This window comes from Capricornis sumatraensis, chromosome X (genome assembly GCF_032405125.1).
Source record: "Capricornis sumatraensis isolate serow.1 chromosome X, serow.2, whole genome shotgun sequence".
Lineage (NCBI taxonomy): Eukaryota > Metazoa > Chordata > Mammalia > Artiodactyla > Bovidae > Capricornis > Capricornis sumatraensis.
The window spans coordinates 73,897,778-73,913,469 of NC_091092.1; the positions used below are offsets into that span (position 1 = coordinate 73,897,778).

The window sequence follows — 15,692 nt, forward strand, 5'->3', positions numbered from 1 at the left end:
ATCCAGCATGAAGTTGCAATTGGTGAAAATAGTAGAAACATCCCTGAGATTTTTCAGTATATTGTGAAATTGAATAGAACTGGGGGGAAATCAGTGCTAAGAGCATTTTCAAAAGTTTTGGTTAGTACTTTAAATTAAAATAGACTTTGATGGACATATTTATAATAAAAATCTATTGACAAAATTATTTCTATTTTGATACATATAATTCCATTTGTTTTTAATTTGTAATACTTCACCATCAAATATATAGTTTTTATTGTCTTTTTTCTCTCGAGAATTGCCAAGAAGATGCTTTTAGAAGAAATTAAAGCCAATCTTTCCTCCGATGAGGATGGATCTTCAGATGAGTCAGAAGAAGGGAAGAAAAGAACTGGAAAACACAATGAAGAAAACCCTGGAGATGATGGTGAGTTCCCCAGGGAGAAGTATGAAGTGAAATGAAGTGAAGTGAAGTGAAGTGAAGTGAAATGGGTAGTTGCAGTCGTGTCTGACTCTGTGACCCCATGGACTATAGCCTGCCAGGCTCCTCTGTCCATGGGATTCTCCATGCAAGAATAGTGGAGTGGGTTGCCATTTCCTTTTCCAGGGTCTTCCCAACCCAGTGCTTGAACCCAGGTCTCCCACACTGCAGTCAGATTCTTTACTGTCTGAGCCACCAGGGAAGCCGGAGAGAAGTATAGTATGTCATAATTTGGTTGTTTGACCAGTTCAGTCTTTGAAGACTGTCTGAGCATGAAATCTCTTAATATATATGTTTGAAGTTTATTAAAACATTGCTACCATTAATCGTTTTGAATATCTGGTAATAATTGTGCAAATTTTGTCAGTCACTGCCAATAAATAGATGGGTTGTAAAGCAAAATATTTTTTACCTTTTAAAAATCTATAAATGTATATTGGTGATATTTCATTGCTACTTAATGATAGTAATAGATCAAGTGTGATGTATGAGTTTGCTTATTATCAACAATTTAACAAGGTTAGTATGCAGCTCTGATCAGTTCCGTAAATCATGATAATTATCTACAAACAGAATACGTAGGTGTACAACATTTTAAAGGAAAAAAGGCTGAAGGTTTTAATGATTTGTTTTCTCCATTTAGAAGTAAAAAATCAAGCCATTTCTGAATCAGATTCAGATTCTGAAGAATCTAAGAAGCCAAGATACAGACATAGGCTTTTGAGACACAAGCTGACTCTGAGTGATGGAGAATCCGGAGAAGAAAAAAAGATGAAGCCTAAAGAGCACAAAGAAGCCAAAAGCAGAAATAGAAGGAAGGGTAAGACATTTTAATTTTGATGGTGAACAACGTACTGGTTCATACTGGTAAACAACATATCTGGTCCAACAATTGACCACCTATAGTAGGTGAGTATCTGCACACTGACAACAGCTATTCTGAGAGTGAAATAAAGAATTTATAGTGGGAAGGTAACCCAGAAACTTGAGAGATGACAAAGAATATTTTTGACCTTTAGTAGTCATATACATCTAGATTAAAAAGATAAATATGACAATAAATAAAATATGCATAAGGTCATATGGAACATATAAGACTGCCTATAACTATAGGAAGAAATAATGCTTTCCTGAGGAAAGATAGAAGATATAGATAATTTGGATAGATTTATGCAAGCTTATGTTTAAAACTTATATGTAGCCAGGTTAAATTTTTATTATATTAAATTCTGTGTCTTTCTGCACTGAGTCAGTTACATGTTTCCAACATCATGGTGAACATTGAGGATATAAAATGAATAAAGAAATCACTGTTTTATATGATAGTTTTCAGCCTGGCTACACATGCAGATCACTTGTGGGATTTAAAAATATACCTTCCTATGGCAGGGCTCCACCTCGAGCCAGTTGAAGCATCATTGATGGTGGTGGGAACCTAGGTATCCATATGTATTAAAAGCATCTCTGAAATGATTTTGATATGTAGCCAATTTTGGCAGTCAGGGTTAATAAGAATTACTGACATTAGTATTATAAGAACTTGTAGTACCATGAGGGTTGTCTTGTGTAACAAGTGTAAGTTAAGGTGTGGCATAAAGAGGATTTCTTTAGCTTCTTGAGGGGTAGGGGTTATCAACAGAGAAGACTTGACAAAGATGGAGAGTTTCATTCAGCAGATAAAGTTCTAAATGGGGAGAAGGTAGATTTGTTGTTAAAATTTATAATATAAGCAGGGAAAAAGTTTTAAAAACCTCTGCAAATTGTTTAGCTCATGGTGGAGGGGATGCAATTCATGTGGTATGGCTGGAGTATAGAAGGGAGTAAGGAAAGGAACAGCAGGAAATTAGGCTGGACCAATAAGACAGAGATCAGATACTGTAGATCCTTGTAAGCCTGTTCCTCAAATTGGAGTACTTGACTGTGGACTCATGAGTGCATGAGGCTGTAGAGTGAATATGGTACATCTCTTTGGTGTGTTCATTTTACTTGAGAGTTGGTGGAGAGCATTCTCATATTATATAATACATATTGAGCAATTAAATATGAACTTTTCATGAGGATTTTGGCTAACAAGAAGTTCAAAGAAAGGTTTTTCTTCTTTGGGACAGACTTTGAAGACTTTATTACCCAATTCTTGTCAGGCAGATTAACTCTTGTTTGTGCCACTAGGAATAAGAAAGCATTTTTGGAAATATCTGAGAAGTACATTGGCTCTATAGAATGGAGAGCCATTGAAAAGTTAATTTTTTTTTTAAATTTTAAAAATTAGTTTTATAGCTGTATTGAGACATAATTTTAAAATAATACAGTTTACTTGCTTACAGTGTACAGTTTGTTTTCAGTATGTTCACAGAGAGGTGCCACTATTTAAAAAGCTGTTTAAGGTATACATATATATACAGAAAAGCATATATTTCATAAGTGGACAGCTTTTAGAAAAATTATTTATTTATTTGGTTGCACTGGGTTTTAGTTGTGGCAAACAGTTTTTTTTGGTTGCAGCATTTGAACTCTTAGTTGTGGCATGTGGGATCTAGTTCCCTGATCAGGGATAGAACCCAGGCCCCCTGCATTGGGAACATAGAGTCTTAGCCACTGGACCATCAGGGAAGTCTCTGTAAGTGGAAATCTAGATAAACATGTTCAGCACCTAGATAAAGGCACAAGACATTCATTAGCAGCATTCAAGATTCATAACTTCAGTACAACTACTCATTGTTCCATTGAAAGGTTTCAACTAAGGGTGTAATATGGTCAGATTAGTTGCCTGTTAAACTGTGAGACTGAGGGCTTTGATCCGATAACCAGGAGAAATATCAATAACCGCAGATACTTAGATGATACTACCCTTATGGCAGAAAGCGAAGAGAGGGTAAAGAGCCTCTTGATGAAAGAGGAGAGTGAAAAAGCTGGCTTAAAACTCAACATTAAAAAAACTTAGATCATGGCATCCAGTTCCATCACTTCATGGCAAATAGATGGGGAAATGATGGAAACCATGACAGAGTTTATTTTCTTGGGCTCCAAAATCTCTACAGATGGTGACTGCAGCCATGAAATTAAATGACACTTGCTCCTTGGAAGAAAAGCTATGACCAACCTAGACATCATATTAAAAAGCAGAGACATTACTTTCCCGACAAAGGTCCATCTCGTCAAAGCTGTGGTTTTTCCAGTACATGTATGCTTGTGATAGTTGGACCATAAAGAAAGCTGAGCAGTGGAGAATTGATGCTTTTGAATTGTGTTGTTGGAGAAGACTTTTGAGAGTCCCCTGGACTACAGGGGGATCCAACCAGTCCATCTTAAAGGAAATCATTCCTGGGTATTCATTGGAAGGACTGATGCTGAGGTTGAAACTCCAATACTTTGGCCATCTGATGCAAAGAGCTAACTCATTTGAAAAGACCCTGATGCTGGGAAAGATTGAGGGCAGGAGGAGAAGGGGACGACAGGGGATGAGATGGTTGGATGGCATCACCGACTCAATGGACATGAGTTTGAGGAAGCTCTGGGAGTTGGTGATGGACAGGGAAGGCTGGCGTGCTGCAGTCCATGGAGTTGCAAAGAGTCAGACACGACTGAGGGGCTGAACTGAACTGAAGGCTTTGAATCTATTTGGAACATATTGCCATAGTTGATGTCAAGTTCAGTTGTCATAGTATACGTATAATAAAGAGATTACCCAGCAAAGGTATAATATTGTGCAAATAGAAGGCTAGGGAAAGAATATTGGAATCCTGAGCATTTAAAGGGCTATGGGACAACAGCTATCCATTAAAGAAGAGGAGGAAGGTACCCCTTCGCCACACATGCATATACTTAATATGCCTTGGACATTTTCATGTAAACAAATGAATAATAGTACCTCATTTTGTGAATGCATTTTTCATAAATTTCTTTGCAACATGACTGCAAGCTGGTCTTTCAGATTCTATAAAGGAAGTGAGTGATTTAACATATTAGAAAGCAGCATGATTTGCTATGCATCTTCAAAAGGAGAAATACTAATTTTGCCTCTTAGGCTTATTAGCTCAGGAATATAGAGTCCTTTATTAGGCCAAATAGGACTTCCCTGGTGGTTCAGTGGTAAAGAACCCGTTTGCCAAGCAGGAGACATGAGTTTGATCCCTGGGTCGGGAAGATACCCTGGAGAAGGAAATGGCAACCCACTCTAGTATTCTTGCCTGGGAAATCCCATGGATAAAAGAGCCTGGTGGGTTATAGTCCATGGCTTCACAGAGTCAGACACGACTTAGCAACTAAATAGTAGCGTTGCCAGCAGCTGTGGGCCAAATACATTTGAAATGTTTCATTGAATCCCAAGTTTTCTGTGACCTGTGTTTCCACTGTCCTTTTCTGTGGGTTACTTACGATCCAACTATTTTTTTTTTTGGTCTGTTTGTGTAGAAGAAAGTAAACTAAAATTCCATCTTATTTATGTTTCTAATAAAGATGAATGTAACAGTGATTGATACGACATTCAGAATTGCACCATTTTCCAAGTTTTGCAAACTCTCGTGTCTCTATATTGTCTGGAAACTTATGATGGGCAATAGGGAAAAATCAGAAGCTAATAGCTTAATTATTAAATGAAGTGTAGCATGTGAACATTTTCACCTGAATTTGAAAAAAACTTGTAAAAGTTATTTTCCTGGTAATTTCAAGAATGCATTGATTGCGTTTATAGTAGATTCTATTAGTTCATGTTATTTTTCTCATGTATTATCAGTCAGTCAGTTCACTCGCTCAGTTGTGTCTGACTCTCTGCGATCCTGTGAACTGCAGCACGCCAGGCCTCCCTGTCCATCACCAACTTCTGGAGTTCACTCAAACTCATGTCCATCAAGTTGGTGATGCCATCCAACCATCTCATCCTCTGTTCTCCCCTGCTCCTCCTGTCCCCAATCCCTCCCAGCATCAAAGTCTTTTCCAATGACTCAAGGCTTTGCATCAGTGGCCAAAGTACTGGAGTTTCAGCTTTAGCATCAGTCCTTCCAATGAACACCCAGGACTGATCTCCTTTAGAATGGACTGGTTGGAACTCCTTGCAGTCCAAGGGACTCTCAAAAGTTTTCTCCAACACCACAGTTCAGAATCATCAATTCTTTGGTGCTCAGCTTTCTTCACAGTCCAACTCTCACATCCATACATGACCACTGGAAAAACCATAGCCTTGACCAGACGGACCTTTGTTGGCAAAGTAATGTCTCTGCTTTTGAATATGCTATCTAGGTTGGTCATAACTTTTCTTACAAGGAGTAAGCGTGGCTGCAAACACACTGTTTCCACTGTTTCCCCATCTATTTCCCATGAAGTGATGGGACCAGATGCCATGATCTTTGTTTTCTGAATGTTGAGCTTTAAGCCAACTTTTTCACTCTCCTCTTTCACTTTCATCAAGAGGCTTTTTAGCTCCTCTTCACTTTCTGCCATAAGGGTGGTGTCATCTGCATATCTGAGGTGATTGATATTTCTCCCGGAAATCTTGATTCCAGCTTGTGCTTCCTCCATCCAAGTGTTTCTCATGATGTACTCTCCATAGAAGTTAAATAAGCAGGGTGACAATATACAGCCTTGATGTACTCCTTTTCCTATTTGGACCGAGTCTGTTGTTCCGTGTCCAGTTCTAACTGTTGCTGCTTAACCTGCATACAGGTTTCTCAAGGTGCAGGTCAGTGGTCTAGTATTCCTATCTCTTTAAGAATTTTCCACAGTTTATTGTGATCCACACAGTCAAAGGCTTTGGCACAGTCAATAAAGCAGAAATAGAAGTTTTTCTGGAACTCTCTTGCTTTTTCGATGATCCAGGAGATGTTGGCGATTTGATCTCTGTTTCCTCTGCCTTTTCTAAAACCAGCTTAAACATCTGGAAGTCCACGGTGCATGTATTGCTGAAGCTGGGCTACATTATGTCCACTAGCTTTATTCATAGTGATGCTTTCTAAGGCCCACTTGACTTCACACTCCAGGATGTCTGGCTCTAGGTGAGTGATCACACCATCGTGATTATCTGGGTCATGAAGATCTTTTTTGTCCAGTTCTTCTGTGTATTCTTGCCACCTCTTCTTAATATCTTCTGCTTCTGTTAGGTCCATACCATTTCTGTCCTTTATCCAGCCCATCTTTGCATGAAATGTTCCCTTGGTATCTCTCATTTTCTTGAAGAGATTTCTAGTCTTTCCCATTCTGTTGCATTTGATTTCTTTGCATTGATTTCTTTTGCATTGATCACTGAGGAAGGCTTTCTTATGTCTTCTTGCTATTCTTTGGAACTCTGCATTCAGATGCTTATATCTTTCCTTTTCTTTTTTGCTTTTTGCTTCTCTTCTTTTTACAGCTATTTGTAAGGTCTCCCCAGACAGCCATTTTGCTTTTTTGCATTTCTTTTCATGGAGATGGTCTTGATCCCTGTCTCCTGGTACAATGTCATGAACCTCCATCCATAGTTCATCAGGCACTCTATCTGTCAGATCTCATCCCTTAAATCTATTTCTCACTTCCACTGTATAATTATAAGGAATTTTATTTACATCATGCCTGAATGGTCTAGTGGTTTTCCCTACTTTCTTCAATTTAAGTCTGAATTTACAGTAAGGAGTTCATGATCTGAGCCACAGTCAGCTCCCAGTCTTGCTTTTGCTGACTCTATAGAGCTTCTCCATCTTTGGCTGCAAAGAATATAATCAATCTGGTTTCATTGTTGACCATCTGGTGATGTCCTTGTGTAGAGTCTTCTCTTGTATTGTTGGAAGAAAGCGTTTGCTATGGCCAGTGCGATCTCTTGGCAAAACTCTATTTGCCTTTGCCCTGCTTGATTCTGTATTCCAAGGCCAAATTTTCCTATTACCCCAGGTGTTTCTTGACTTCCTACTTTTGCATTCTAGTCCCCTTTAATGAAAAGGACATCTTTTTTGGGTGTTACTTCTAAAAGGTCTTGTAACCGTTCAGCTTCAGCTTCTTCAGCATTACTGTTTGGGGCATAGAGTTGGATTACTGTGGTATTGAATGGTTTGCCTTGGAAACGAACAGAGATCATTCTGTTGTTCTTGAGATTGCATCGAAGTACTGGATTTTGGACTGTTTTCTTGACCGTGATGGCTACTCCATTTCTTCTGTGGGATTCCTGCCCACAGTGGTAGATATAATGGTCATCTGAGTTAAATTCACCCATTCCAGTCCATTTTAGTTCGCTGACTCCTAGATTGTCGATGTTCACTGTTGCCATGTCCTGTTCGACCACTTCCAATTTGCTTTGATTCATGGACCTAACATTCCACGTTCCTATGCAATATTGCTTTTTACAGCATCAGACCTTGCTCATGTATTATAATGATATTTAATTATGTAGGATAGTGCCCTTATACTTAAGGGTGAAGTGTCATGATATCAGCACTTAATTTCAAATGGTTCAGGGCAAAAAAGGATGTGCATATATTTAGACAGAAATAAAGCAAATGTGGTAAAGCAAATCTACTTTAAGTGGATTTAAGAGAAGGGATACAGTTGTTCATTTGGCGATTCGTTCCAATTTTTGGTCGGTGTGAACATTTTCAAAATAACATATTTGATGAAAAATTAATACTAGGCTTAAAATTGCATTTAATCACAGAATTTGTTTGTGCCTTTGGACATCTTGTTCTCCCAAATTCCCAGTTGCTTAGCTGTTCTTTTTTTTTTTTTATAATATTTTTATTTATTTATCTGGTTGCAGCAGGTCTTACTTATGGCACCCAGGATCTTCGATCTTCTTTCCAGCATGTGAAATCTTTAGTTGTGGCATGTGAACTCTTAGTTGTGGTATGTGGGATCTAGTTCACTGATGAGAGTTGAATCTGGGCCCCCTGCACTGGGAGTGTGGTATCAGCCACTGGACAACCAGAGAACTCCTTTATTGTTTTTTGTTTGTTTTTTTACTGTGGAAAAATACACATAACATAATTTTTAATCATTTTTAACTGTTTGAATCAATTCCATGGCATTAATATATTTGCATTATTTGGCAACTGTCAACACTCTCTGTCTCCAGAATTCTTTGATCATCCCAAACTGAAACTAAACAGTAACTCTTCACTCTCCTCTTCTTCCATAACCAATCTTTTTATTATTTATGCTTATCTATGTTTTTAAAGATAGACCAGACCTTTGATTTTCATGTCAGATCATAATAGATATTCTAAAAATATTTTATTTTGAAGTAATTTTAGATTTATAGAAATGTCACAAAAATACCCTTTACCTAGCTCTCCTAATTTAACACCTTATACTTATTATAGCACAATAATCAGAATCAGGAAATTAACATTGATACAATACTATTAATTTAGCCAGTGTTTGATAAACTACACCTGAAGGGTAAATCTGACTTCATGGTTTTATAAATAGTTTTATTGGTGCACTGTCATAGTTACTCAGTTATTGCTTTCATGAGTTTACAGTGAGAAAGTTGAGTAGTGGCTGCAACATCGACCTTATAGCCTACAAAGTTGAAAATACCATCAGATCTCTGACCTCTGATATAAATTGTAGATTTTATATGGTTATCATTATTTTTCCCACTTGTGTTCTTTTTCCACTTTGGAATCTAGTCTAGAATCCTGCATTGCATTCAGTTGTGGCCTTAATCTACTCCAGTCTGTGACAGTTTCTTTGTCTTTTCTTTCATGACCTTGACACTTTTGAAGAGTGTTGATCAGTTATTTTCTAGACTGTCGATCTGTGTGTATTTGTTTAGTGTTTTCTTATGGTTAGATTTAGGTTATTAGACATTGTGACAAGAATACTGCAAAAGTTATATTGAATCCTTCTTGATGTGTTATACTGAGTGTGTATGATAACAATTTGTTTCTTACTATTGGTATTGTTAACCTGATTAAGTTACTGAAGTTGGTATCTGCTGACTTTTTCTACTGTTAAAAAAAACCGTATTTTTTTGTTCATATTTAATGAATATCTTATAGAGAGATAATTTGAGACAATGCAGATATTCCATTTCTCATCATACTTCAACCCACTAATTTTAGCATCCAACTGCCTAAGCAGTTTTTATTGTGTTGTATGTTTAAATGGTGATTTACAATTTGTTTCATTACTTCTAGGAAGAGTTGTTCCCCCTTATTTATCTATTTATCACATTACTTATATTAATATGGACATATAGGTGTTTTATTTTATTTTATGAGTTACAATCCAGGTTTTCATTTTATTGCTCAGATTGTTCCACCTTTGGTTGCTGGGAGCTTCTTCAAGTTGCATCATGTATCCTTCTAATATATACCCATCAGTTTTTGAGAAATGCTTTACTTTCTGGTACTACAAGATAGTCCAGGGTTATCTTGTATTTCCCCTGCTTGCCTTCCTCTGACCAGAAAAATACAGGTATTCTTCTGGGGTTTTAGATGCCTGTGTTTTACTGGCAATTTTGGTACAGAAAAATAAAATTTTGGAGAGAAAAAATAAAATTAGCTATTCATCTTATTTTCTTGGGATAGGCATGACTCAGCTCCTTTTTCCCAGTTCTATGGCTAGAAATGAGGTTCTCCCAGAGTTTTGCAGTCAGCACCCTTTGCATAATTTGCAATTCAGCCCGCCTTCCTGTCAAAACCAGGAAAGGAGTGGGGAAAAAAACCCCCATGATTTTCATCCTCCCACACAATTTAATGAGGATTATTATTTAAGTTTTGATTTCAGTCCCCAATCTGCGTACTCTTATTCCCTTTGCAGAGTCCTTAGGTTGTTTATTTATATATTCTGTCCATAGGTTTTAGTTGTTATAAATGGCAAAGAGTCTGTAATTACCCTTAATTCACCTTGGCCAGCCTACTTCGCTTGCTTAAAATAACCAGAATCCTTGTATTGACTGATAATTTTTCATTTTGTCAGTTTACATACAGTTAATATACTTATATTTTAATGTAGAATCATAGTTTTATAACCATACTTGGTTTTCACTTGGATTTTTACAAATACCAATTGAGTCATTAACTGGTCTAATCTATATGATGTCATATGTACTAGAGATATTATTCTCATAATACTCTTAAGTGTTAATGTGATGTTATTGACAAATTATGCAAATTGAATTTGTGTTAGAAAGCACTTAATAACCTTTAATATTTTTTATTCAAGTGAGTAGTGAAGATTCTGAAGAGTCTGATTTTCAGGAATCTGGAGTTAGTGAAGAAGTTAGTGAATCTGAAGATGAACAACGGCCCAGAACAAGGTAAATAGATTATTTTTTCAAAAATTTTAGGAATTAATAACCATGTTTCAAATTATTTGTAGAAAGTTTGCTGTTATTAATAGTGAAAATCACTCCGTTGTGTCAGACTCTTTGCGACCCCATGAACTGTAGCCCACCATGCTCCTCTGTCCATGAGATTCTCCAGGCAAGAATACTGGGAGTGGGTTGCCATTCTGTTCTCCAGGGGATCTTCCTCACCCAGGGACCGAGACCAGGTATCCTGCATTGCAGGCAGATCCTTTACCTTCTGAACCACCAGGGCATAGTAGTTAAGTAAAATATTTAACATTTTGATGTGAAACTGTTAAAATTATTTATTTAAAAATAGTAATAAACATTATATATAGTTGAATTGTATGTTCTGAAGTAGGTGGACTTTCAGTGTGCAAAAACACCTTTAAAAAAATTATTATATATTTGACTGTATCAGGTCTTAGTTGCCGCATGCAGGATCTTCATTGCAGCATGCGAGATCTTTCCATGCAGTGTGCATAGGCGTCTCTCTAGTTATAACACATGGGCTGTAGTATGCACGGCCTCAATAGTTGCCCTGTGGCATGTGGGATCTTAGTTTCCTGATCAAGGATTGAACCCATGTTTCCTCCACTGCCTGCAAATGAAAGGCAGATTGTTAATCACTGGACCACCAGGGAACTGTAATTTTTCATTGCTGTGGTGGAAAATTGTAGTGTAGTAGTTAAGAAGCTCTGTAGACCAACTGCCTCAATCTAAGTCCTAGTTTTACTATACTTCCTATTTGTATGAATACTCTGTGGCTCAGTTTCATCAACTGTAAAAGAGGAAATTAACATTATTATTTCCCTTATTGATTATTGTGGGCATTGAATAAGATTAAAAGGCTTATAAAATAATGCCTATTTTGGAGATAGTGAGTACTCTGTGAATGCTAACTATTATTCTTTCATAACACTACTAAATAGGACTTAGCCATGGAACAAAAACAACACTACTAGTATTCTATTAATTAAGATGTGTTTGTTCTTTCAGTACGCATAGATAACTAATCTAGATTACCAGCTGATTAAAATTTTGCTTCCTTCTAAGCATAGTATTTAATAATACTGACCATTCTAAGAAGATTTTTATTTCCTCTGGAATAATATGATATGTCCATCAATTTGTGTTTGTGTGAGTGTGTATATGTATATCTATATGGGTGTTTGCATGTGTAAATTTTAAAACATTTGAGATTGTTTTAGCTTAATAATTACCAGGTTGTGCCTGGAGTATAGCAGCATATTGTACTTTGAGTTCAGTCAGTCGCTTAATCATGTCCGAATCTTTGCGACTTCATGCACCGCAGCACGCCAGGCCTCACTGTCCATCACCAGCTCCCGGAGTCCACCAAAACCCATGTCCATTGAGTCAGTGATGCCATCCAACCATCTCATCCTCTGTCTTCCCCTTCTCTTCCTGCCCTCAATCTTTCCTAGCATCAGGGTCTTTTCAAATGAGTCAGATCTTCGCATCTGGTGGCCAAAGTATTGGAGTTTCAGTTTCAGCATCAGTCCTTCTAATGAATACCCAGGACTGATCTCCATTATGATGGACTGGTTGGATCTCCTTGCAGTCCAGGGGACTCGAAAGAGTATTCTCCAATACCACAGTTCAGAAGCATCAATTCTTTGGCACTCAGCTTTCTTCACAGTCCAACTCTCACATCCATACATGACTAATGGAAAAACCATAGCCTTGACTAGACGGACCTTTGTTGGCAAAGTAATGTCTCTGCTTTTGAATATGCTGTCTAGTTTGGTCATAACTTTTCTTCCAAGGAGTAAGTGTCTTTTAATTTCATGGCTGCAATCACCATCTGCAGTGACTTTGGAGCCCAGAAGAAAAATTCAGCCACTGTTTCCACTGTTTCCCCATCTATTTTCCAAAAAGTGATGGGACCAGATGCCATGATCTTCGTTTTCTGAATGTTGAGCTTTCAGCCAACTTTTTCATTCTCCTCTTTCACTTTCATCAAGACACTCTTTAGTTCTTCACTTTCTGCCATAAGGGTGGTGTCATCTGCATATCTGAGATTCTTGATAATTCAGCCAGAAATCTTGATTCCAGCTTGTGCTTCCTCCAGCCCAAGCGTTTCTCATGATGTGCTCTGTATATAAGTTAAATAAGCAGGGTGACAATATAAAGCCTTGACATACTCCTTTTCCTATTTGGAACCAATCTGTTGTTCCGTGTCCAGTTCTAACTGTTGCTTCCTGACCTGCATATAGGGTTCTCAAGAGGCAGGTGGTATGCCCATCTCTTTGAGAATTTTCCACAGTTTATTGTGATCCACACAGTCAAAGGCTTTGGCATAGTCAATAAAGCAGAAATAGAGGTTTTTCTGGAACTCTCTTGCTTTTTGTATGATCCAGCGGATGTTGGCAATTTGATCTCTGGTTCCTCTACCTTTTCTAAAACCAGCTTGAACATCTGGAAGTTCATGGTTCACATATTGCTGAAGCCTGGCTTGGAGAATTTTAAGCATTGCATTACTAGCGTGTGAGATGAGTGCAATTGTGCGGTAGTTTGAGCATTCTTTGACATTGCCTTTCTTTGGGATTGGAATAAAAACTGACCTTTTCCGGTCTTGTGGCCACTGCTGAGTTTTCCAAATTTGCTGGCATATTGAGGTGGAGCACTTTCACAGCATCATCTTTCAGGATTTGAAAAAGTTTAGCTGGAATTCCATCACCTCCACTAGCTTTGTTTGTAGTGATGCTTCCTAAGGCCCACTTGACTTCACATTCCAGGATGTCTGGCTCTAGGTGAGTGATCACACTATCATGATTATCTGGGTCGTGAAGATCTTTTTTGTACAGTTCTTTTGTCGATTCTTGCTACCTCTTCTTAACATCTTCTGCTTCTGTTAAATCGTTTCTGTCCTTTATTGAGCCCATCTTTGCATGAAATGTTCCCTTGGTATCTCTAATTTTCTTGAAGAGATCTCTAGTCTTTCCCATTCTGTTCTTTCCATCTATTTCTTTGCATTGATCGCTGAGGAAGGCTTTTTTTTAAATCTCTCTTTGCTATTCTTTGGAATTCTGCATTCAAATGGGTATATCTTTTCCTTTTCTCCTTTGTTTTTCACTTCCCTTCTTTTACAGCTATCTGTAAGGCCTCCTCAGACAGCCAATTTTCTTTTTTGCATTTCTTTTCCATGGAGATGGTATTGATCCCTGTCTGCTGTACAAGGTCATGAACCTCTGTCCATACTTGATCAGGCACTCTGTCTCTGAGATCTAGTCCCTTAAATCTATTTCTCACTTCCACTGTATAGTCATAAGGGATTTGATTTAGGTCATACCTGAATGCTCTAATGGTTTTCCCCACTTTCTTCAGCTTAAGTCTAAATTCGGCAATAAGGAGTTCATGATCTGAGCCACATCAGCTCCCTGTCTTGTTTTTTCTGAATGTATAGAGCTTCTCCATCTTTGGCTGCAAAGAATATAATCAATCTGGTTTCAATGTTGACCATCTGGTGATGTCCATGTGTAGAGTCTTCTCTTGTGTTGTTGGAAGCGGGTGTTTGCTATGACCAGTGTGTTCTCTTGGCAGAACTGTATTAGCCTTTGCCCTGCTTCATTCTGTACTCGAAGGCCAAATTTTCCTGTTGCTCCCAGTGATTCTTGACTTCCTACTTTTGCATTCCAGTCCCCTATAAAGAAAAGGACAACTTTTTTGGATGTTGGTTCTAGAAAGTCTTGTAGGTCTTCATAGAACCATTCACCTTCAGCTTCTACAGTGTTACTGGTCGTGGCATAGACTGGGATTACTGTGATATTGAGTGGTTTGCCATGGAAACAAATAGAGATCATTGTGTCATTTTTGAAATTGCATCCAAATACTGCATTTTGGACTCATTTGTTGACTATGATGGCCACTCCATTTTTTCTATGGGATTCCTGCCCACAGTAGTTGATTTAATGGTCATCTGAGTTAAATTCACCCATTCCATTCGATCTTATCTTAGTTCGTGGATGCCTAGAATGTCGATGTTCACTCTTTTTATCTCCTGTTTGACCACTTCCAATTTGCCTTGATTCACGGACCTAACATTTCAGGTAGCTATGCAATATTGCTCTTTACAGTATCGAAGCTTGCTTCTATCACCAGTCCCATCTACAACTGGGTGTTGTTTTTGCTTTGGCTCCGTCCCTTCATTCTTTGTGGAGTTATTTCTCCACTGATCTCCAGCAGCATATTGGGCACCTACTGACCTGGGGAGTTCGTCTTTCAGTGTCCTAGCTTTTTGCCTTTTCATACTTTTTATGGGGTTCTCAAGGCAAGAATACTGAAGTGGTTTGCCATTCCCTTCTCCAGTGGACCACATTCTGTCAGATCTCTCCAGCATGACCCGTCCACTTTGGGTGGCCCCACACGACATGGGTTAGTTTCATTGAGTTAGACAAGGCTGTGGTCTGTGTGATCAGATTGGCCTGTTGTCTGTGATTGTGGTTTCAGTCTGTCTGCCCTCTGATGCCCTCTCCCAGTGCCTACCATCTTATTGGGGTTTCTCATACCTTGGATGTGGGGTATCTCTTCACAGCTGCTCCACCAAAGCACAGCCCTGCTCCTTATCTTGGACATGGGGTAGCTCCTCTCAGCCACTGCCCCCGGCCTCGGACCTGGGGTAGTTCCTCTCTGCGTCGCCTGTGCATCATTGCTGCTGACAAGCTTTCAGTTCAGTTCAGTTTAGTCACTCAGTCGTGTCCGGCTCATTGCGACGCCATGAATTGCAGCATGCCAGGCCTCCGTGCGCATCACCAGCTCCCAGAGTTTATTCAAAGTCATGTCCATCGAGTCGGTGATGTCATCCAGCCATCTCATCCTCTGTCGTCCCCTTCTCCTCCTGCCCTCAATCCCTCCCAGCATCAGGGTCTTTTCCAATGAGTCAACTCTTCGCATGAGGTGGCCAAAGTGTTGAAGTTTCAGCTTTAGCATCAGTGCTTCCAATGAACACCCCCGAAT

The 15,692-nt window shown here is 38.6% G+C and overlaps 1 protein-coding gene across 1 annotated transcript in view; it reads left to right on the forward strand.

The window, feature by feature from the left end:
- ATRX (ATRX chromatin remodeler) overlaps positions 1-15,692 on the forward strand; it is a 214,071-nt gene that overhangs the window by 54,122 nt on the left and 144,257 nt on the right. Inside the window, exons 10-12 of the mRNA XM_068963358.1 lie at positions 279-409; positions 1,107-1,283; positions 10,592-10,685. Of these exons, the coding sequence (XP_068819459.1) occupies positions 279-409; positions 1,107-1,283; positions 10,592-10,685 (402 nt within the window). The remainder of the gene's footprint in view (positions 1-278; positions 410-1,106; positions 1,284-10,591; positions 10,686-15,692) is intronic.